This window comes from Chiloscyllium plagiosum, unplaced genomic scaffold (assembly GCF_037043375.1).
Source record: "Chiloscyllium plagiosum isolate Xiang-an unplaced genomic scaffold, Cpla_swu_hap1 HiC_scaffold_6, whole genome shotgun sequence".
In the NCBI taxonomy this organism is placed as follows: domain Eukaryota; kingdom Metazoa; phylum Chordata; class Chondrichthyes; order Orectolobiformes; family Hemiscylliidae; genus Chiloscyllium; species Chiloscyllium plagiosum.
Window position 1 is genome coordinate 60,401,056 of NW_028270144.1, and position 25,225 is coordinate 60,426,280.

Genomic DNA, 25,225 nt, shown 5'->3' on the forward strand with positions numbered 1-25,225 from the left:
CTGAGAAATCATTCTAAATGTCACCTACTATTTTTTCTTCCTTTGTGACAGAAAATGTGTTGGCGTTTTTTGCTGTGGGCCTAACAAGCTCTCCAAGGAACTGCACAAACTCAGCAACAAAATCTGTTCACATGGAACACAATTTGAGTACAATAAAGAATCTTTCTCCTGAAGATCAATAAGGAACAAAAAAAAATCTGACATGAAAGCTTGAAGTGCAATTATTTGCTGATATGATAATCAGCAGGATGCGCCTTATACAATCTCTAATCACCAAAGAGTGAACATATTGAATCAATGCTAATTCAATAGTCGGTGTGGCAGAGGTACCAGTTTATGTATTGGGTTTGTCAAAGTCAGTTCATCAACTGGTATTTTTCTAATATCAGTGGTTGTATACCAGGTATTTTATTTCTATTAGAACAATTTTATGTAAGGTTTGAAGTGTTGTTGCCATTTTCATAAATCTATTTCTTATAAAAGAACTTACATGTATCTGCAGAACTCAATTTTGACATATGGTGATGGGAAAATTGGCTGTTCTACTCTGAAATATCGAAACAGTCCAGGCTTCTGTGTACCAATTACTTCCCCATACTACCTTAATTAGTGTAGTTTTCTGTAACTGGCTGAGAAGCAAAGTGCCTTTTCATCATTTATATTTCCAAGAACTGGATATTAAAACATATTTATTATATTAATAGGGTGGCTGGGAAGAAAAGAGTTTTTCAGAAAAAAAATAAGACATAACCATGATAATACACTTGTAAATGTGATGCTGATGAACTGTCACTGGATTATAAACATTAATGCTGCTTTCTCCCCACAGATATTGCCTTGGTTTTATTTCACATCTCCAGCATCTGACATTGTTTTAGTATAATGCAAATTTGATTTGTTACAATCAGACCAGGTAGCTTCCAATATTACTGACCCCTATCAATACCAATGATGCCTTTTGCAGAATAATCAGAAGTCTGTTGATTAGAGTTCTTTCCAGGAGAATAGATGTTAAGTAGATTATTTTGTAAAACGAATGTAATTTAAAAGACTGAGCCAGTGGTAAATTTTGAATAATTTTTGCCCTATTAATTTACTGCATCAGACCCAAACAAGTTCAACAACAGAAATTTTTGGATGCATTCTGAATATGCAGAAGCATTGATCATATTGTAGTGCACTGCTTTAATGCACTAATACCCTGTGCCAGACAGTATTAAATTTATAGGTTGTTTCAGAAGCTTTATATCCAAGCTGTCTGTCATTCATAAAGAAGCAAAAATCTTGTAATGTAAAGAGAAAGGTAGGCTGACCTACTCCTTTACAAATCCTGTTAGCTGGTTGACTGACAGTTTTGGCAGAGACCTTGAAATGCGTTTTCTAAATAGTCTTTTGGTAAAGGTCTGACATTAGGATACCTAAGGGAAAAAAAATGAAGCAGCAAATTCAAATACAAATTCATAGGGGACCGTCCTTAACATTTGTGCTCAGCTAAAGTGTCTATGTGGCTTATAACATGCACAATGATTTGATTGGTGGGACAAACACTTCACAACCTGTATTTTATCTACTGACTAACTTAGTTCCTTCCAATAACATTTATTCTGGGCACAGTTCTGGAAAGTTGTTTTGTACAACTACAGAGATTACCACTCCTTCACCTTCTGAGAATCCGATAAAATAGAATAAATGCAATTCCTCTCTTATGGAAACCATGTTGTGTGACAATTTTTACATATCAACAAGACACCAGTCAGTTCATAGGCTGAAGCTCAGTGGGGAGTTTTGTTGTAGATTGTTTACAGTCTCTCACAACTGTCCAGCACAAAACAAAGAGCTCAACACCAAAAAGTTAACATTTGACTTTCTAACCAGATGTTGCTACATTAGACATCAATCAAATAAAATGCTTTGTAGCTAGAATTACTTAATCATCCTAACAATAATTACTGTTGTCCATTTTTATATTGCTGGTCATTTTTGAATTATTCAGAAGACAATGGGAAAGAGTTTGTGGGAGCCAAATTATAGTAATGTCCACGTTTGATTTTAAATTAGGAAGTTTAGTTAGTCTTTACAATAATCCAATGCTACATCCTCAATTAACACTGGTTTGGACAAGTGACAAAAATATATTGGTGTTTCCTATGACTCACTCTGTTTCCTATGAACCTTACTCTGTGCGCAATTCTTTGTATATCACAACATAAAGTCACAATGGTGGAGTGAAGACCAGATATTTTCTGGACTTTCCTATCAAGATTTGTATCCGACTTAGTAATATTGATAGTAAATGTATTTTTCCACATTAGACCTTGTATTCATTCCACTTCAACACCAATTTTGTGTAATGTTTATGTTTTTGTTCACCTGGTATTATATCAGATCTGCATGTTACACTGTGAGTAAATGTGTAGACATTAAGTATTGTAATGAACCACAGTCCTTTAATCTTTGAAAGATAATTGGGCAGAACTAACATTTGTTAGCAACCATCATTGAAAGATATGCTAGGTGTTGTTGTACATGCATTGTTTTGTACTCTATACTTGAGTAATAGTTATTAAAGTGTTATTACATGAAGTGTATAATAATCATAGTACATATTAAAATCGTTATAATCTCAGGGCAGGAGGCAACATGGCCAATATGTAGCTGTGGATGTTATTCTTCAGTGGAAGTCATAAAAATTAAACATGGACTTAAGATTTTTTTTCTCAGGAATATTAGAATGATTGAATAAAGTGCAGATCTGCCCAAAAGGGAAATATTAAGAAGTAAATTGAGAGCAACTGAATGACAATAAACAAATACATGGCAAAGTCCCTGAAAGACATAGTTGACAATAGACACTTTGGCGTCCATCTTGTGGGACCTTCCATGTTTCCTTAATCTCTAATTCTTCCAAACTTCAAAAGCTTCAGGCTTAATGTATCCAGTCTTTCCTCATAGCACCTTCATTCCAGGAAGTAGTCAAGTGAACCTTCTCTGAGCAGTCAATTATGTTCTTTAAATGAGGAAACCTAAACTTTGCACAGTGCTCTAGATGTGGTCTTACCAATGCCTTGTAGAACTCTGTCAAAACATATATTCACTTCCCCTTGCAATAAATGCCAATATTCCATTTGCCTTCCTAATCCCATGCTGCATCTACTTGCTAACCTATTACAATTTATGCAACAGGAAATTCAGAGCATTCTCCCTATCTTCAGGTACAATCTCTGTCTATTTAAATAATACATTGCTTTTCTATTCTTCTTGGTAAAGTGGGCAAGTTCACATCTTCCCACATTATACTCCATCTGCCAGATTTTTGCCTATTTATTTAATCTACCAATATCCCTTTTATAGACTCCTTTTGACTGATATAAACTTCGATTCTGAATCACGTTGTAAATGTCTTTTGGTTAGCACTCATACTCGAGAACTATTTTGAAAGACATTATTAACTTCTTTATGTTCCAAAACCAAAAACAGCTTGAATATATTTAGGGATAGGAATAAAATCATGTTGAAACTTCTCTGGCACAACTTTCATACATTGTGGATTATAGCTTTCTTATTTACAATATTATTTTATCTATTGACTGAAGATAACTCAAACCCACTATCCGTTCAAAAATAGTACAGAAACATTTGTTCCATATATAATAAAGTGCAAAAACTTTATTTCTTTTATTGAATATAATTTTCACATACTTCTAATTGTCAAGTGAAAAAAATTACATTTAGTTTAAATTTGATTTGAAAGATTGCATTACATAGCAAATTGAAATATCAAGGTTTATTGAAACATTACCATCTACTGGAATTTTAGCACCATTACAGAAAGCTAAGTTTTTTGGTGCGATATGTAATGCACCTGGGCTCATTACACAATTCTCATGCAAATGCATGGCAAGAAAGTCAGAAACCATGGTGAGGACCTTCCAGCCTTCATTGTGCAAGGTTAAGGTTAACCTTAGGGCTATCATCACTGATTATAATCATATTCTCACTGATTATTGGGCAATACTGCACTATGGAGGGGCAGTTCCTGGATTGCACTGTTAGGTAACCCCAACCCTATCATAGTTGCATGGCACTTCACTTAGTGTTTTTGGGGATCTGCCCTTCCACAGTGAGATAATTGCCTGCCCAACTATCAGTGAGGACATGACACAGAAAGCAAAGCATGCACTCACTTTGCTGATTGGGACATGGAGATGTTGGTGGATATGGTAATGGAGTGAAGAGTAGTCAGATTTCCTGCTGACTGCCAAAGGTGGTCACCCTGCAGCTAAATACTGGCTTAGGTTAATTCTATGTCCCAGGTTAAAAGGAGCACACTTTAGAAAGTGCAGGAAAAATGTTAATGATCTTTTGTGCTCCAAAAGTCTAGTGCTACCATCTTGTTTTTGCTACCTCTCTTACAAGACCTCCATTTACTCTAACTCTGCATTTATCTCACTGTGGAAGGGCAGATCCCCAAAAACACTAAGTGAAGTGCCATGCAACTAAAATTCTTGAGCTACAGCTCCTCAGTATTGCATGCATTATGTTCGTGCAAAATCTCTTAAACCATCTCATTCTTCCAAACTGCTAAGTCTTCCTGTCCTTTGCACTTCCTACTTCCTAGTGGGGACACCTCCCTACCTCTTCTGCTCCTGCATCACTATTAAACACTCTTGTGTCAATTTACAGCATTCCTTTTGTCTCATCATGGAAAAATTGGCCCAACAGCCAGACTGATGTTTCCCCGTCACCTGACTGTCTTACCTTTTAATCCTGGGACTGGTTGCACTTGGATCTGCAGGATTGACTGTCTCCTAATCCCTGGACTGAAAGGACACAGATCCCAGAAATCTAGGTGGACTAAGCATCTAAATAACCATGTCCAATCTCCTAGACTGGAATCAGATGAGCCCCCATAATGATTGTAGTCCCCCTTGACCCCACAAGGGTTGCTGCTGTTTGACTTTCACATACGACCATTTGCTTGAAGTGCATGTGGTTTTATTGCGACAAAACCTGCTGGCACATGCTGCTGCTGTGATGTTGACATAGCCCAGTATTGTACAGTGACATGTCCAACCCTTTTAGATTTAGCGCTTACTACCATAACAAGTTGTCTATGTTTCCCTCTGTGATTAAAAAATCAAAGCAAAATACAGAAACTTGCAGACTCCAAGTAAGTGCAAACTGAGTGAGCAATATAAAAGCCAGCTAAGAGCCTTAAAATTCACACTGTGGAAGTTGATTTGATGTATTTGTCTCTGCATGCAAAGTGATCTGGAAGAAGCATGCAAGTCGTCGGTGTCACTGAGTTTCAGAGTAGGATATTTACATGTATGTGTTGGTCTGAGAACAAGCATGATGATGTGGTGAGGCTGTTAGTTTGCTGCTGCTAACTTCTGTGGATCAAGGATTGAGGATAATGATGACCCTGGAGCATGGAGGGACATTGTGATGAAGACACGATTAAATGATGGTTGAGTCAAGCAACCAGTAAGTTGCAGCTGCCAAGTACCCACTCTGACTTATCTGTTAAGAATTTGTTCTATCTAGTTTCTCAGGAAGGACAGGAGATTAGAAGCATTATATAAACATAGGGAGTTGAGGTCGGGTGAAGGCCCTGAAAAACAAACAGTTCTGGCTTTCATGTTGGAAATTGGTGCCATTTAGTTTCTGGATAAGAAGTGGGGAATGGGGAACTGCATTGAAATGGAACAAGTTGGGTTATTAATGAGATGCAAATGTAGGAAATGAGGTATTTGCTATTCAATAGCAAGATTGAGGAAAATATAACTTGAGAAAAATTGGAAAACATCATCAAAATTGATGTTTTCGTTCTCACTATATTTTCCCAAATTTTCAATGTTTACGCCATATTAGGGAGGGAACATTTTTGTCCAGCAAGTCATATAGTCTCATCCAGACAATATTTTGTCAGCATGATGTATGGGTAGGGTTAGCAACTTCAAACTGCAAAGCTTCATTACAGGAATAGGCATCTCCTAATTCTCCTTCATTTTCATAAAGTCAGGCCAGCTCCCCCATGACGCATAATTCACAGCACTTCAGACAAGTCATTAATCATAAATTGAACTTGAGAATCTCTTGGAAAAATAAGTTCAAAAGGTTTTATCCATACCCCACCCCTGCTCAACCCTGCCACTGTGCATGCCCCTTGTACACTCTGTTAATTCAGTGCCAACTTATCATTTTCAGTTCTCATCATGGCACCTTATACTTCCCATAAAACCCATGGTCCTCCATTTCTGTTTGCGTAGCATGCACTATGTACTTTATAAATGAGCTATCTGATAAAAATGGCAAATACAGCAGAAATAACTTTCATTTCGATATATTCTTTGAAAAGTGTTGTTCCTACAACTTTATACAAGTTTCAATCAAACAGACCTATTAATTATCATTAACAGAGGCCTCAAATTCTTCTTGTCTCTAGATCTTGTCCAAATTAGTATTGAGACATTGATGAAAGAATTTGCAGAAAAAAAACCTTAACCTAGCCATTTAAAAATGTCAGTTAAGCAAAGTTATTGTCTCACTGGTCAAAACAGAGTTCCTGCAGAGAGCAGATAGATGAAGAGATGGAAGCCTAGATATTTTTGTTTGTTTACTAACTTTTTAAAGAAATTTTTCAATTTTGTGTTTATTTTTCAAACAGATCCACACTTACTGTTATAATGTTCATTGGTTTTATAAGTTGTGAATGGGCTTGGAAGGAGCATGAGTTGTTATTGAATAGTCAGGCAGAAGGTGAAGGGCAATGGAGAGTGACTGGGGCACATGAATTAGCATGGAGTGTTGAAAGAGACGTTAGTGTGTGGAGAGGCTGTGACAGTGTGTGAGGTAAGCATTAGTGTGCCTGACTGCTTTTATTCCAATTGGAAAGTTTTCTTCCAAGCCAGTTCAGCTTGGTTCCTGCCCACTCCAGGGACTGCTTGAGATCTGTTTCTCAGGCTAGCACACCTGATGCTAGCCACACTCTCCCCATATCTCTATCCCAATGTGAAAACTGCATTTGGTTGGCTTTAAATCAAGGTGCAAGCAATTGACCCAAGTAGTGAAAATCCAGCTCATAACTTTTATTTTCAATGTATAAACAACATTATTTGCATTTATATTGTGGGTTTCAAGAACTCAGGATAAACAAAGCACTTTACTGCCAATAATATACTTTTTAATTTTGGGCACAAGTGGTAACGGTTGTAAGAAATGAATTCACAAGCCAGATGCAGGCATTGCACTTTTTTTTAAATGAGCAGTTGTTTCCTTTAAGTAAGTTGTTTGAAAATGCAGTAAAGAACAATGTATTAAACCAGATTAAAGTGTAAACTGATAATAAAACCATACAAATTAGTGATATTACCATCGGAAATGTAACCTTCTTGTGATTCATAGAACCAATCCAGCAGCAATTTGAATTGAAGGGAATGCAAAGTGCAGTCCAGATACATCTTTTTGTTTAGAGAATAATAATTCTACAATGCTTCCTCTCCAATAATACATTATTTCTATAGGTAAATGTTTAGTTTTTTTACTGTTTTAAAATTCCATCCAAAATCCTCTCTACCATTCTCTCCTTTTAATATGTTACTTCAAAATCTGACCAAATATTGCTTCATGTAGCTTGATGTTAGATTTTAACCATGTTCCTTTGAATTACTTTGGAATGTTTTACTATGTTAAAGGTGTTGTGTTAAAGATGGTGATGTAGTATTTCTGAAATAGTCCTATCTTTGTGTTATTTTTCAAAGTCAGCCCAGAATAATTTAATTAAGGTAGCAGATATTGTTGGATAAGTCCGATTCCAGACTGAAATTTGGCTTGATAGATTTTTTTTTTGGTTTAACAAGGTGGTCTTTCACTGAAATAGTGATTCACAATGTTGTCTATTAGTTTTAACAATAAAATATAAGTTTATTACGCAAAGGAAATGATGTAGAATAAACCAAACCATTAACATAAATAACTCAAGTTTAAAGATTTTGAAGTACATGCTAAAATGCAATCTCATTCATCTGAAAGGTAGCTCAGAGCCATAGAATCTACCTCATTTAGATTCATAGTAACTTAACTATTAGTTTTAGAGATGACCTTGAAAAGAAATTGGAAAAATAGGTGATGCTGCACTATTCATTGGCAATTTTAAATTTCCTCAAAATGAGAGAATCTTCCTTTTGAACTGATGGTGTTGCACAATAGTAAGTTTAGGATTTTGACACAATTATATCAAAGAAGTGTGGTTATATGTTTAGGTTAGGTTCACGAATCAATATACTTATGCAAAGAAAACAGCATCACAATGCTGAACTCTTCTGGTTTATTAGAAGGCTGCTTTTTTTGTGAACAAGCTTCTGTAATATCTGAGTAACATTATATATACTATACAGTGAAAAAAGCACAGATGTTTCTGATAATTCAAGATTTTTGTAGTTACAATGGAATATTTTTTGAAATATGCAGAACATTTCATAATTTTATGTACAAATAGTAAGCTTGCCTATTCAAAGTTAAAATTGGATGCTTGTTCATTGTTATCATTACCATGAAAGATAGCATTTTCCAATACATATATAGCCCTTGCAGCCTATTTCACTTTTCCACTGATTTATGAAAGATGAGTTTCTATTACAAATTACATTGGGATGTTCTCCTCATTTTGATTCTCTATGGCAATCTTTAATTGGCACTAAATATTAATTAGAATCTAATGCTATGTACCTTACTTTGCGTATACCAAGAACTGAGAACTTGTATTTCGTGCATTTAACATAATGAAAAGTTACAAGATGCTTCACAGGAGCATTATCAATCAAAACATGATTCAAACCACACAAGGAGATATTAGATCAGATAACCAAAAGCTTGATTAAAGAGGTACATTTCTTAAATGTCTTAAACCATGAAGGTGAAGTAGAGAGATGTGAGGTGGGTATTCCATAACTTGGGGCCTATGCATGAAAGCATGAACACCAATGGTGGAATGATTACAATTGGAAATTCACAAGAGGCCAAAATGAAAGAGGCACTATATCTTGGAGAGTTGTGCAGATGGGGAGGGCTAAACCATGGAAGGATTTGCAAACAAGGATGGGAATTTCAAAGTCAGCATGTTGCTTGAATGGGAGATCAGCAAGTAAAGGAGTGAAAAGCTCTGAGTTCAAAGACTGCACATTTCTGGATGGCCTCATGTTTACAGAGGGCAAACAGTGGGATATCAATCAGAAGTAAACTGAAATATTCCAGAATTTTGTTCAGTACAGTATATAAGCAAAGACAAAAATGAATGAACTTCTACAAGAAACATTTTCCAGTATGCTTGTATATTATTTCCTAAATGCTGTTGTGGTTTGACAATTTGTTATTAAGTTTTGTACCAAACAACAGTTCTCTTCAACAACATTCTGGCATTTTTTTATTCATAATTTTACTAGCTTAATGGAAAGTTGGGGTAATTAGATTGGTACAATGCCTCTCTGTATGCAGCACATGAACAAGGAACAAAAGTAAGCCACTTCATTCATTAAGATTATGGCTGATCTGATTTGAATCTCAACACTGCATGTATACTCCCAATAATTTTCATCCCTTTCAATTATCTACCTACTTTTGCCTTAGAAATATATAATGTTCTGCATTCGCTACCTTTCAAGCAAAGGAATTCCAAAAACATTCAGACCACTGGGAGAAAGTTTCTTTCCTCCGCTCTGTCTTAAATGTCTTTAAACTTTAAAACAATGATCCACTAGTTTGAGATCTTCTCACAAGAGGAAGCATCCTTTCCACATTCACCCCATAAAGTTCCTTCAAGATTTTATATGTTTCAATCAAGTTATCTCTCCATTTTTTAAACTCCAGACGATACAAGCCTAACCTGTCTAGCTGTTCCTCATTGGCAATCCACTGTTTCCAGAGCATATTCCTTCCACAGGTGTGGTGACTAGTTCTACACACAGTACTTCAGATGTGGTCACCTGTGCATAACTGAAGCATAACCTCCCTATTCTTGCATTCAATTTTCCTTGCAATAAGACACAACATTTGATTGGTTTTACCAATTACTTGTGGAACCTGCATATGAACATTTTGCAAATCATGCACTAAGGCACCCAGAAATCTGCATTTTGGAGCTCTGCAACCTCTCAACATTTAGCTAATATGCTTTTTTGTTCTTTTTGGCAAAGTAGACAATTTAATATTTTCCCACATTATACCTCATTTTCAAGATCTTTTCCCACTCACTTTATTTATATTCCTTTATAGGCTCCTTTTGTCCTCTTCAGAACTGACTTTCCTACCTACCTTTCTGCCATTAGCAAACTAAACACCAAACTTTTGGTCCCTTCATCCAAATCATTTATATGAAATCTGTCAAAACCTAGGGACTTGTAAACTTGTAGTTCCAACAATTTACTCACTAATACTTCCTTGATAATTGTAATTTTCTGGAGTTCCTCTCTTCCTTTCAATTCCTGATTTGTACTATTTCCGGGATATTAAATGTGCTCTGTCTAGAAACAGGTAATGCAAAATATGCTTTCATTTCTCTGCTGTCTTCTTATCCTTCATTACTCATTCTCCAGGCCCATTTTCTAAAGGACTAACATTTAATTTGTTAACTCTTTCGTTTTAAAATATTTGAAGAAATTTTCCTACCTGTTTTTATATTTTTAGCTACCTTGCTCTCATGCTTTAATTTTCTGTTGTTAATGTTTCAGTAATTCTATGCTGTTTTTAAAATATTCTGTTGAATCTTCTGACCTGCCACCTATCTTTGTACAATTGTATTTCTTACCTTTCAGTTTCACACTCTCTTTGACTACTTTAGTTGACCACAGTTAGTAGGTCCAGTCCTAGGATTTTTTTTATTTGTTGGAATGTATTTATTCTGCACTTTCTGGAACATTCCGTTAAAAGTTTACCACTGCATCACTGTTGACCTATGCCTTGTTCTAACTAGTCAATTCATTAGCTTTGCTTTCATGACTTTATAGTGGCCCTTCTTTAAGTTCAAAAATAATAGTCTTGGATCCATACTTCTCTCCCGTATTATTTATGTAAAATTCATTCATGTTATGGTCATTGCTATTTGGGAGTGCTTTCACTATGAGGTCAGTAATTATCACATATCATTGGCCAAACCAGGTCTAGTATAGCCTCATCTCAGATTGATGTCATATTATGCTGATCAAAGAAGGTGTCAAGAAAACATTCATTTAATCCCCTATCTAGATTACTTCTTCCCACCTCATTTTTATGGTGTTTTTGGAGGGTGAAATCCCCATGATAATCACTATGTTTTCATTAAGCTCCCATTATTTCTTCCTTGATACCCTGTGCTACTATATGGTTTCTGTTAGGGGGCCTGTACATAACTCCCACAAATAACATCTTGCCTTTATCATTCCTTATTTCAATTCAGACTGCTTCTGTTTTCTGGTTTCCTGAATTTAGGTATTCCCTCTCTATTGTATTAATTGTAAACAATTAATCATTGTTAACAGAGCCACTCCTCCACTCTCTCCTAGCTACCTGTCCTTTCTGAATGTCATAAACACTTCAATATTCAGTTGTCAATTTCGGTCTACCTGCAGCCACTTCTCAATAATGGACACTAGATCGTACATATTTTGCACAATTTGTACTGCTAATTTATCTATTTTGTTTCAAATACTACGTAAGCACAAATGCATGTTTTAAATTGACTTATTATTTTTAATCTCTTTTTTTCTTCCTGCATATTGCAATCATACTCTTAATAATTACTATCTTACTCTACTGATCCTTTTAAAAAATGAAATAATACAATGATTATCAATCATAAAACAAATAATCCATCTGTTGTGACAATTAGCAAGACAATCATTACCAATTAAAAACATGAAAAACTGAATTAATTTACTTTAGTATTACATGAGCTTTGTTAATGTGTTTGAGATGTGCTCCATCTTTAAGCTATATGCTGAAACTATTATTTCTGCATTCATTAAAATATGTTAATGTTTAGCACCTCTAAGTTGTGCAATTTAAACATTGGATTTTTACTGGTAACAATTATATAAATTTTTGTTCTGAAGGTAACATTTTTCTGTCCAATAATTTACTGGAGATTTCCCTGCCAAAATAAAAGTGAAGCTAATACTGCTCACGATTATTTCAGTATAAAGAGGAAAACAACAATGTCAGGCAATCAGTTCAAATATTCAAAACCTATTGAAGTTGTACCGCTCTATTGGTAGCTTGTCAAATAAAAACTCCATCACTTTCTCTGTTACTGTTTAACCCAATAATAATGCAATAAGTATTGTTTGTCAATCTGTCTGATACGAAAAACATAACAATTACAAAGAGTCTAATTTATTTAGATTTTAATTGTTGAAATTATAAGATATATCTCATTTAACATTACCTTTCTGCATCTTTCTCTGTTCTACTTCAGCACATTTTTTCCTTTTACTTGTCTTTCTCTGCCTGAACATGAATTCATCCTTACTTACTTTCTAGTCCTCCAGTCTGATTTGTTAAGACTTATCACTTGCCCTGCTGAGTTGGTCCCAGATATCAGTTTCCTGGCTGACCCATTATTAGACTGCACTTTCAACAATTTTGTTGTGCAAAATGAATTAAATGTTCAAGTGCAAGTCTATCTATGCTGATAGTATTAGCTGCCCGGTTACACTCAAAGCTGATACATTAATAATGCGTTTACACTTTTATGTGCTCGAAGCAGAACAGCAATTTTACAGAAAATAAAAGAATTTTAGTATAGTTAAAAGATAATGTCATACTTTGAATTGAGAATACAAAATCATTAAGAACTTAAGTCACCATGAACATTTAAGGTGTTGCTAATTGTAGTGTTGGCATGGATTATTCTACCAGGAGTTGTTCATTCCAGTGTCCAATTTATTCTATTCATTAAGGGTACTAGATAGATCAGCAATATTTGATCTCATTATGCTTGTAGTTTCTATAGAATCATAGAATCCCTGCAGCATGGATTCAGTCCATTAGGCCCATCAAATCCACACTGACCCTCTGAAGAGCATCCCACCCAAACCCTATACTTCCCATGGCTTATCCACATAGCTTGAACAACTCTGAGCAATTTAACATGGCCAGTCTACCTAATCTGCACATCTTTGCCTTTTGGGAGGAAACTGGAACATCCAGAGGAACCCTATGCAGTCACAGGGAGAATGTGCAAACTCAAGAAACAGTCATCCGAGGGTGGAATTGAACCCAAGTCCCCGGCATTGTGAGGTAGCAATGCTATTTGTTGATCCATCGGGCCACTGTAAATTTTGCAATGCTATGATGAGTTTTGGAGAAAAATTGCATGTATGTCTTGAATTGTGGGAATACAGAACTGAGGGCTGTATTTTGCAGGCCACTGTGAGCAGTAAAACAATTTGGCAGATCTGCAAGATAGGACACAGTACCATCAGCCATGCACCTACAGCCTGCTCATTCAAGCCACAATTAAATGGGTGACAGGTCATGTCAGGAGAGTTGCCTGAGGACCAGTTAGGAAATACAGTGTATAGGCGTATCATCAACAGCCACTGGTGAGGTGTTGGAAAACCGGAGGTTGGCTAATGTGGTGTAATTATTTAAGAAAAACTGTAAGGAAATGCCAGGGAACTATAGTTTGTTTAGCCTTACATCAGTGGTGGGTAGGTTGTTGGAGCCATCCTGAGGGACAGGATTTACATGCATTTGAAAAGGCAAGAACTGATTAGGGATAATCAACATGGTTTTGTACATGGGAAATCATGTCTTGCAAACTTTAGATAGAGTATCTTGAAGAGGTGACAAAGACGACTGATGAAGGCGGAGTGGTAGACATTGTCTCTATAGACTTTAGCAATGCATTTGACGAGATCCTGCTGGTAGACTGGTTAGTAAGGTTAGATCAGATGGCATCCACACAGAGCTAGCCAACTGGAAACAAAATTGGTTTGAAGTTAGGAGACAGAGGGTAGTGGTAGTTGTTCAGACTGAAGGCCAGTGGTGTGCCACAAGGATCAGCACTGGATCCACTGCCTTTTGACATTTATATAAATGATTTGGATATGAATATAGGAGGTATGGTTAGTTAGTTTTCAGATGAAACCAAAGTACGTGGTGTAGTGAAAAGTTAAGAAAATTATCTGAGTGCAACAGGACCTTGATCAGATGGGCCAATGGGCTGAGGAGTGGCAGGTAGAGTTTAATTTAGATAACATTTATGCTGGGGTGGGGGAAGCCTGAGAGTTAAGCCCAGCTCCCACATAGTTGATAGTGTTAGCTTGAGCATTACATGAGTGCCCACGAAATCTGCAGGGTAGGCAGATCATGATGTCAATGTGTAACACTGATTCAGTATATGACTTGCCATTTCTGATCCTGATGTTCTAGTTAATATCTTATCATTCATGAGCAAATGAACATGGGTTTAGCAGTGTTAGGAACCCCTCCTTACTCTCATTTGATCTTTCACTCTCCCTAGCCAGAATGTACCTTGTCTTTAAGTAGTGGAAGAATGAATTTGACAGACCCCCCCCCCCCCAAAAGAAAATCTGGATGAGACATACAACCACTCAGCAGGACATTAATATTCAGTTGTGTGCCATAATCATTATAGTTAACATTCTGCATAAAGTTTACATTTTGCCTTCATCATTTTGAACTTGGAGTAATCTCGAATCTTGACCCCCACACTTGATTTTGGAGAGCTATCCGATTCTTCAAAGCTTTTCAGTCAGGAACTATATATTTCAATATTATTTTAGTGAAGTTTTTAATATTCATTTAATACTCTGTCAGAACAACAGAAAAAGAGTAATATTCCCATTTATTTCCCATTTGGGAATACTCCATTGTACACTTTATTTATCTAATTTCCCCTGGAATCCTCTCTGCAATAAGATATTCACCTATCAGTGAATCCAATTTATATATTTGCTTCAGGAAGTCGGTGGGTTCTAATTAGTTGATTTCAATTTTTAATTTGCTGTGAGATGATGGGAATTCTCATGCACGTAAATGATATGGACATTTGATAAGTACTTAATTGCACAAATGCAGAGCATCTTTTGAGTGAGAGAAAAATCCAATCTATCCTATTGCTATGTCAAAATCCTAAATATTCAAAGGTAAGTCCAACTGATGGCTAATGTCTTTAGATTGTCTGCTATCAGAAAATCTGGCCCAATGGAGTCACACAAGAGACAAACATAATGGGAAAGATTATGCAGCAATGTTATGAGGAGGTACTGGGTTGTTTCAGTTTTCTGAGCAGACAAAGCTGTTGTTCTGTATTTAAGACAGGGTTTGTGGGTTGAGGGTCAGTGCATTATGTTGTTTTTTTCTGTTGCATTAGATTATAATTGTCATTTTATAATTAACATTTTTATATTCATCAGTAGTCAATGTTGAACTGACAGTTCACATAGCTGTTTGGTAGGTACTCTGGTACTCATCATCACTGAGCAAAGGCTGCCTCTCCTCAAAGATGGAGCCTTGTTTCTTCTTCTTCTTCTGACATGCCTGTGTAACAGCACACTTAAATAGGGTTGTCACTAAGCAGCCAACCACTGCAGCACTCAGCAGCCAAGGCCAAATCCGCTGGGCTTCATGAAGATAGGGACTCAGAATTTCCTGAATCGAAGGTGGTACTGAAAAATACAAGGGAGATTAAAGAATATGTTTTTAAAAAATCAGTTGAAGACAAACTTTCACAGAACATTGAGAAATAGTATAGCATAGAACAAGGCCATTTGGTCAACTATGCCTGCATCTGCTATTTGAATGAGCAATACAGCTAGTCCCATCTCCCACCTTGTTTCTGCAACTCTGCATCTTCTTTCTTTATCAATAATCAATTTCGCATCAAACCTTCCTCTACTATGTTTTCAGAAAGTGCATTCTAAACTTTAACTATTTGCTGCATGGGTAATTATTTCTCCTCATAGGGAATTGTTTCTTTTGCTAATTACTTTAAATCTCTGTCCTCTTGTTCCCAATTGTTCCATGTACTTCAATAACTTCCTCTCAGCCTTCTCATATCCAAGGAAGACAGTCCCAACTTCTTTAAAACATCTAGATTTCTCATCCCTGGAGCCATTCTAGTTAATCTCTCCTGCACTTTTCTCTAATGCTGTCATATCTCTCCAAAATATGATATTCAGAACTGGACCCAATATTCATGTTTTACCAAACCAATGTTTTGTCCAAGTTTAACGTGCACTCTGTCACAGTTCATAAAGCTTAGAACCATTCTCTCAACCTGTCCTGCCACTTTCAATGACTTATTGATATATTCTAAAGTGCCTCTGCTCCTGCATCCCTGGACACTTTATTTTGTTCTCTTGCTAAATGATGTTCTACCAAAATGTATCACTTTAGTGTTCTGCATTGAATTTTATCTACCACTTGCCTGTCCATTCCACCAACCTGTCTATGTCCTACTGAACTTTTATACTATCCTCTTCACAGTTCAATTATTTCTTCAATGTTTCCCTGTCTGTAGAATTTGTACTGAATTACTGTGCAATTAGCATAACATTTAATGTCAAAATGTATTAATTAGCTCATTATCTTTGCCCTTAAGACCTGTTACCTAACCCTAGATTATGGTACATACTTGCATAATTTTCAAAAGCACCTTGTTTTCTCAAATAGTTCACCTCCTGTAGCACTGGGAATACATTTGAATGAACTAGCTGAACATGGAGCTTTGTGAATTTAGTGATGCAACATAATCTACTTCACAAAACATTGAAGCAATAGCATATTAATAAAGCATTTACTACTGATGCTATTAATCGCAAATGAAATATATTGGACTGAATCACACTTTTTATATGGCTAAGATCAATTTTCATTGCATTTTTGGAGATGTTCCCACCACAAGGCCTAGCAAGTTTTCTCACCATAGCTTTACCAAATGTACCATATTAATTAACTGTCCAACTCATAACATGTCCAATTTCCACACCGTGTGTTATTCTTGGAACCACATGCCACATTGTGGATATCCAAAATTCACTGGTATCTGTTGTGCCTGCAACATGTTTAAAATCCTCTCGTGCCAATAGTCTCGAGCTGCCCTGCACTGTTTCTGATATTTGCCCAAAAATGCAGTCAATAGAAAATTGCCACATGGCTTTGTGATCCTGGAGTCCTGCTGGTTTGGGTGGCACCAACATGGGAGCTCATCTTCCAGGACCAAAAGTGGAGACCACTACACCAGATCATACCAACCTGTTGAGGTTGCCACCTTGGGTAAAGCACCCTCAGGTGTGGAGAGGAATGCCGAGCACTGAAGGAAGAAATTCAATGTTCTTTCTGCTCCACCAGGTAAGTCCTACCACCTTCTTCAATACCTTTACCTCAGTCTATTTCTGCTGCACCTGCCATCAAGGCCCATGATCTGCCACTCTCATTAACACCTGTAAGATTTTTCTCATGGACTCTCACCCACCTCAATCCTAGGTAGCACCAATCCTGTATACCCTCTGTGCTACATATTCACTTCCATGGGAAACTTCCCCACCTGCAGCAACGAAAGCACTGCCATCTATTTTCATCTCCTGTAATACTTAGAATGAGAGACAGCTATGAGGAGAACCACCCATAATAGAATAAAAAGTGTCCATATAACCTGACTCCGACCATACTGAGCAGAGCCAAAGCTGGTATCAGAGGTTGCTCTTGATTTACTGTGTAGGGACTCTACTGAGATTTGTGAACAATTGTGACAAGTTTCTTAGGTTTGTGTCTATGCTAGATGGCAAGGCAAGACATAAGCGATATGAGGTTTTATCTCTTTGGCTGAAGGAGCAAATTGCTAAAATGCATGGGAAGGCATGGATATTGAGAGCATTCAGGAATGCTCAGAATTAGTGAGCACAATGAGAGCAAGTGGATAAGTCAGAGGTGCAACCTGTTCCATGAGTTGTGTGCATGTCCCTGAGTGTAGTTCTTGCTGTATCATTACAATGATAGTTGCCAGTGAATCCATAATGTGACATTGTGTTAGAGTGTCTTGCAGGTAGATCAGATTTCTTCATGGAGGGTTGTTAAAGGTTGTCATGTCACACGCCAAAGTCCATGGACAGGAAGTGTGAATAACCAATGCTCATGGAGAGTGCCCTGAAGTATTGGTGCCTGGTTTCCAACATGGAGGTAATTCAAACATCATTCGACCAAATGATTACCTGAGTCTATGAAGTACTCGCACCAGTTTCCATGGTTGAGTTTTCTTGACACGAGATTGTTTGGCAAATTTGGTAAAATGGGACTCTGAATAGTAATGAGGTGCATTGGGGTGTTAGTGACATGTTTAACAAGCAATAATCCTTGTCAGTAGGTAACTTGCAGTGTCTAGTGAGCATCTCACTATTCTGTTTGTGAAGTCCATAAAAAAAGATGATCTCAATGTTGAACGAGACCCAGGAGGAGCAGTTCCACCATAGAACACACCAGATGGCCTCCTTCTTTAGAGACCGCAATTTCCCTTCCCACGTGGTTAAAGATGCCCTCCAACGCATCTCATCCACATCCCGCACCTCCGCCCTCAGACCCAACCCCTCCAACCGCAACAAGGACAGAACGCCCCTGGTGCTCACCTTCCACCCTACCAACCTTCGCATAAACCAAATCATCTGCCGACATTTCCGCCACCTCCAAACAGACCCCACCACCCCTCTCCGCCTTCCGCAAAGACCATTCCCTCCGTGACTACCTGGTCAGGTCCACGCCCCCCTACGACCCACCCTTCCATCCTGGCACTTTCCCCTGCCACCGCAGGAACTGTAAAACCTGTGCCCACACCTCCTCCCTCACCTCCATCCAAGGCCCTAAAGGAGCCTTCCACATCCATCAAAGTTTTACCTGCACATCCACTAATATCATCTATTGTATCCGTTGCTCCCGATGCGGTCTCCTCTACATTGGGGAGACTGGGCGCCTCCTAGCAGAGCGCTTTAGGGAACATCTCCGAGACACCCGCACCAATCAACCAAATCGCCCCGTGGCTCAACATTTCAACTCCCCCTCCCACTCTGCCGAGGATATGGAGGTGCTGGGCCTCCTCCACCGCCACTCCCTCACCACCAGATGCCTGGAGGAAGAACGCCTCATCTTCTGCCTCGGAACACTTCAACCCCAGGGCATCAATGTGGATTTCAACAGCTTCCTCATTTCCCCTTCCCCCACCTCATCCTAGTTTCTAACCTCCAGCAACTCGATCCCCTGACTTGTCCGGACTTGTCCGACCTGCCCAGCTCCTTTTCCACCTATCCACTCCACCCTCTCCTCCCTGACCTATCACCTTCATCTCCTTCCCCACTGACCTATTGTACTCTATGCTACTCTCTCCCCACCCCCACCCTCCTCTAGCTTATCTCTCCAGGCTTCAGGCTCTCTGCCTTTATTCCTGATGAAGGGCTTTTGCCCGAAACATCGATTTTGCCTGTCCTCGGATGCTGCCTGAATTGCTGTGCTCTTCCAGCACCACTGATCCAGAACCTCTATAAGATTCTGCCCACTATTATATTGCATTGTGGAAGTACCATACAGTAGTAGTATAAGAAAGCAGCTCACCTTCACAAGGGAAATTAGGCGTGAGTAATACATGCTAACCCAGCCACTGATATATGAATGAATAAGAACAATACTTCAGTTTTGCACAAAAATTAGACTGAGAAGAGTATTGAAGTAATTGTTTGAAAGGCTTAATGCATTGGCAGACTTTAAAAACAAGTGAGTTGTACCAGATTTTTTGTCAATTCAGTGTATTTATCCGTCATTCAGCATGATCCCCAGTGGTCATTATCACCTTGCTTTTTGTGGGAATTTACTATGCACAAATTAGCAGCTGTGTTTCCAACATTACATGTGAGATGATAGTTCAGAATTAGTTCACTTGCCAAGAAATGTTTTGAGACATCTAGTGGTCATGAAATACACTGTCTATTAGCAAATGTTTCATTTTCGATTCAAAGAGTTGAAACTTACTTTAGCTCATTTTGAGGTTCATCATTAGTAGCATGTACAGAACACAATGGAGACCTGAAACATTTACTAAATTGGTCAAAAGACCTTTCTTGAATGCCAATATGACAGGCAGCAATTAATGTACTTTGAGCCTGTCTGAGTACCACACCAAAGGAAGGATATATTGGTTTCAGAAGAGGTGCAATATTGAACACCTAAACCCTAAGGGTTATATTCTGAGATGAGGTTACAAAGAGTAGAATTGCGTTCCCTGGAATTTTTAATGGGGGTGTTTAATTATATTTCGCAAGATATTATGGGGAACTGATAAGATAGAGTCATAGGGTCACAGAGATATTCATCACAGAAACAGACTCTTTGGCCCAACTCATCCATGCCAACCGGATATCCTAAATAAATCTTGTTCATGTGCCAGCATTTGGCCCATATCCCTCTAAACCCCTCTTATTCATATACCCATCCAGATGCGTTTTAAATCTTGTAATTGTACCAGCCTCCACCATTTGTTTTCTAGGAGCTCATTCAAAGAAGAATCCACTTTACTCACTATTGTAGATTTACAAAAAGAAACAGTAAAGTTACATTTTGAAACTAGCCACTTAACAGCTCTGCTGTTGTGAGCTCCCTCACACAGGTTTCTCCAAAGAAGCTGTGACTTTTGCTGTTCATTTATTTTTCCAAGAACAAGCTTGCATGTCCAGAGATACCTGAAACCAAACAGCAAAGGTAGCAACTGTGCAGGTTATTGCTGGGTCAGTTAGCCCTGTAGGTTTCTTTCTCAGTTTGAATCACTTCCACATGGTTACTGCCTTTGGCTCCCTTCCCTCTTTTTAAAGTGCCATTGTTTTGATTTTTTTTTTACCCAAAGTTCCAAAATAATGCAACAGCTTATAATACAGTAATTACTGTTCCTAGAATTTGAGGAAATCTGCTCTGACACTGAAAATACCTCAAAGCGGGAGCAGCTCTTACAGCCACAATTTGTTTTCCCTGTCCTTCATCTTGGATTACCCAGAATGAACAGAAATAAAATATTTCTGCTAAGACGAGAGGACACTGTCTAAAAGAGTAGAACCTTTGAACAGTGGAGTAGGACTCTTTTACACAGAAACATAGTAACTGTTTCGATCTCACTTCCAGAAGCAGCAATTTATGTTAGGTCAGTTGTTAATTTTAAATCTGAGATTGATATACCTTTGGGTACCAAAAATTTTAATGGATATGGTATGAAGGCAGATGGGTGGAATTGATTACAGTTAATCATGTTATGATTAAATGGTAGAACAAGCTCAAGGGATTATAGGGTCTTCAACTGCTTTTCTGAGTTTCTAAATAAAACTCTGCTACCTCTCTGTAGAGACAGTTGCATGTCTTTTATTTCTGAACTGTGTTCTTTCTAAAGTTCTCCCCAATGAAAGGAGCAAGTGAAGTACATACTATATATCTATGCATATGAATAACATTATCCTGTTGGATAAAAGTGATGATGACAACTACAGTTGTTGCAATGAGTGCCCAGGCCAATAAAATGAGTCGAAAGATATTTTATAAAGACCACTTACTATAAAAGTTTCAATCTGATGCGCAGTAACGTTTTCCAAGCAGTTTTTATCTGCACATCAGTTTGATTTAGTAGTAGCACAGATTCTAAATTAAGAAATACCATTGTGAGGTTTCACAACAGGATCTGCACCACTGAATATGGCATATTTATAGAGAAGTTGATTTAGGTTTTGTGTTTTAAAACTTTTAGGGAATAAAGGGCCAAAATTGCAGATGATCATTGTGGGAGGAATGTCTTCCACTGCACGGCCCAGATCACACCTTCAGAGAAGAGGGGTAGGGGTTTTAGTATGTACAATCTGTACATTATGCAATTTGAGATCTCTTAAAATTGTTTACTAGAGGCAAATTTGTTGCCATCATTCTTTTTCATGTCAAGATAACATGGCTGGCTTGATCAGGTTTGTTAGACCAATGCTAGAGAATGAAACCAGTCAAGGGGTTAAAATTTCAGTGGGTGAGCATTTTGAGGATAGTGACTATGACTGGTCAGTGTGGCTTGCTGGTCACTATGGCTTACTGGTCACTATGTAGCTCAATTTCATTATAAAATTCAATAGCATAGTAAGGCTGTTGACCGTCATTGTGGACAGGTAAAAACAATGACTGCAGATGCTGGAAACCAGATTCTGGATTAGTGGTGCTGGGAGAGCACAGCAGTTCAGGCAGCATCCAAGGAGCAGCGAAATCGACGTTTCGGGCAAAAGTCCTTCATCAGGAATAAAGGCAGAGAGCCTGAAGCGTGGAGAGATAAGCGAGAGGAGGGTGGGGATGGGGAGAAAGTAGCATAGAGTACAATAGGTGAGTGGGGGAGGGGATGAAGCTGATAGGTCAGGGAGGAGAGGTTGGAGTGGATAGGTGGAAAAGGAAATAGGCAGATAGGACAAGTCCGGACAAGTCATGGGGACAGTGCTGAGCTGGAAGTTTGGAACTAGGGTGAGGTGGGGGAAGGGGAAATGAGGAAACTGTTGAAGTCCACATTGATGCCCTGGGGTTAAAGTGTTCCGAGGCAGAAGATGAGGCGTTCTTCCTCCAGGCATCTGGTAGTGACGGAGCGGCGGTGAAGGAGGCCCAGGACCTCCATGTCCTCGGCAGAGTGGGAGGGGAGTTGAAATGTTGGGCCACAGGGCGGTGTGGTTGATTGGTGCGGGTGTCCTGGAGATGTTCCCTAAAGTGCTCTGCTAGGAGGCGCCCATTCTCCCCAATGTAGAGGAGACTGCATCGGGAGCAACGGATACAATAAATGATATTAGTGGATGTGCAGGTAAAACTTTGATGGATGTGGAAGGCTCCTTTAGGGCCTTGGATAGAGGTGAGGGAGGAGGTGTGGGCACAGGTTTTACAGTTCCTGCGGTGGCAGGTGAAGGTGCCAGGATGGGAGGGTGGCTTGTAGGGCGGGCATGGACCTGACCAGGTAGTCACGGAGGGAAAGGTCTTTGCGGAAGGCGGAAAGGGATGGGGAGGGAAATATATCCCTGGTGGTGGGGTCTGTTTGGAGGTGGCGGAAATGTCGGCAGATGATTTGGTTTATGCAAAGGTTGGTAGGATGGAAGGTGAGCACCAGGGGCATTCTGTCCTTGTTATGGTTGGAGGGGTGGGGTCTGAGGGCGGAGGTACGGGATGTGGATGAGATGCGTTGGAGGGCATCTTTAACCACGTGGGAAGGGAAATTGTGGTCTCTAAAGAAGGAGGCCATCTGGTGTGTTCTGTGTTGGAACTGGTCCTCCTGGGAGCAGATGCTGCGGAGGTGGAGGAATTAGGAATATGGAATGGCATTTTTGCAAGAGGTAGGGTGGGAAGAGGTGTAATCCAGGTTGCTGTGGGAATCGGTGGGTTTGTAAAAAGTGTCAGTGTCAAGTCGGTCGTCGTTAATGGAGATGGAGAGGTCCAAGAAGGGGAGGGAGGTGTCAGAGATGGTTCAGGTAAATTTAAGGTCAGGGTGGAATGTGTTGGTAAAGTTGATGAATTGCTCAACCTCCTCGTGGGAGCCCGGGGTGGCACCAATGCAGTCATCAATGTAGCAGAGGAAGAGGTGGGGAGTGGTGCCGGTGTAATTACGGAAGATCAACTATTCTACGTAGCCAACAAAGAGACAGACATAGCTGGGGCCCATACGTGTGCCCATGGCTACCCCTTTGGTCTGGCGGAAGTGGGAGGATTCAAAGGAGAAATTGTTAAGGGTGAGGACCAGTTCGGCCAAACGAATGAGAGTGTCGGTGGAAGGGTACTGTTGGGGACATCTGGAGAGGAAAAAATGGAGGGCTTGGAGGCCCTGGTCATGGCGGATGGAGGTGTAGAGGGATTGGATAATCATGGTGAAGATGAGGCTTTGGGGGCTGGGGAAACGGAAGTCTTGGAGGAGGTGGAGGGCGTGGGTGGTGTCTCGAACATATGTGGGGAGTTCCTGGACTCGGGGGGATAGGACAGTGTTGAGGTAGGTAGAGATGAGTTCAGTGGGACAGGAGCATGCTGAGACAATGGGTCCGCCAGGGTGGTCAGGCTTGTGGATCTTGGGAAGGAGGTAAAACCGGGCAGTGCGGGGTTCCCGGACTATGATGTTTGAAGCTGTGGGTGGGAGAGCCTGTCATTCTCTCTCTTGTGTGCATAAACTGACATAAGGAAGAGTCAGAATCTCTGTCTCCTAGCTAATCTTTAATCACCCATTTTTTGATACTCGTAGCTTTTGGTCGTTCTTGATAAACACTTTCAGGCTAAAGATGTAGTCTGAAAATCATATGTAAGCTTATGGAACCAAGGGAGTCATCTTCTCTGTGATTACATGTCTGACAACGTCCATGATGCAGAATACAGAGTTTCTGATACCTATCTGGTTGTTCTAGAAAGACAACTGCTTCTAAGCCTGTCACTGAAGTATCAGCAGTTATGATGACTGGAAAAGACCGATTGTAGAAAGCTAAGACATTTCTGTTAATTGTATTAATTTTCAAAAGCATACTCTTATTGAGACTTTCAATAGTTCCCTTGCATTTTGGCTCAAGGATTCTGTTGTAGTTGCCAAATGGGGCAAAGCATTTTGCTATTTGGTTTACAATCCTAAAAATTTTTGTAAGTCATAAACTGATTTCAGAATAGGAAACTCATTAACAATCTTTGGCCTGCTATTATTCCATCACTAATGATGAAGCATCCTAAGAAGTGAAAATTCATATTTTCTTACACTTAAGCCTGTAGGTGCTTTAAAACTGGGTATACCCTCTGATCATGTGTCTGGACTATTTTACCATATATTAATATGGCACCCATTTGGTATATTACAAACTGTAGATCTTGAAGAACATTTAATACAGAATAGTGGAGACTCTGTGCCTAAGGAAATCCCAAATGGCAATCTCAAATCGTTGAAGCAAAACTTATCAAATGGAGTTATAAATACAGTAAGCATGCTCACCCAACGGCACTAGCCGAACCCACTGTTTCCATTGAGTATTGTGAAAGTTATACTTTTAGATAACTTCGCCAAACACTCATCAACTGTAGACAAGTGGTAGATTACTTGCAGCACCTGTCTTGTTGAGCTATGTGAGGTCAACATAAATTCAGAAAAACCCATTAGGTTTGAGTGTAGTAACTAAATACAACTTGGTTGGTTTTGTTATTAGGGAAATAATGTCTATTCTGGTCATTTCTT

General features: G+C 38.9%; 2 protein-coding genes across 4 annotated transcripts in view; one reads left to right on the plus strand and one right to left on the minus strand.

The window, feature by feature from the left end:
* Positions 1-2,626, plus strand: part of nox4 (NADPH oxidase 4) — a 172,901-nt gene extending 170,275 nt beyond the window's left edge. For all 3 annotated transcript variants that reach the window (XM_043691547.2, XM_087988033.1, XM_043691549.2), the window contains one exon: positions 52-2,626. In XM_043691547.2, coding sequence (XP_043547482.2) covers positions 52-172 — 121 coding nt within the window. In that variant the 3' untranslated portion in view covers positions 173-2,626. The remainder of the gene's footprint in view (positions 1-51) is intronic.
* An 11,976-nt stretch (positions 2,627-14,602) lies between these two features.
* The window catches only part of tyr (tyrosinase), a 94,279-nt gene continuing 83,656 nt past the window's right edge, over positions 14,603-25,225 (minus strand). The window contains exon 5 of the mRNA XM_043691552.2: positions 14,603-15,668. Within this exon, the coding sequence (XP_043547487.1) occupies positions 15,439-15,668 (230 nt within the window). The 3' untranslated portion in view covers positions 14,603-15,438. The remainder of the gene's footprint in view (positions 15,669-25,225) is intronic.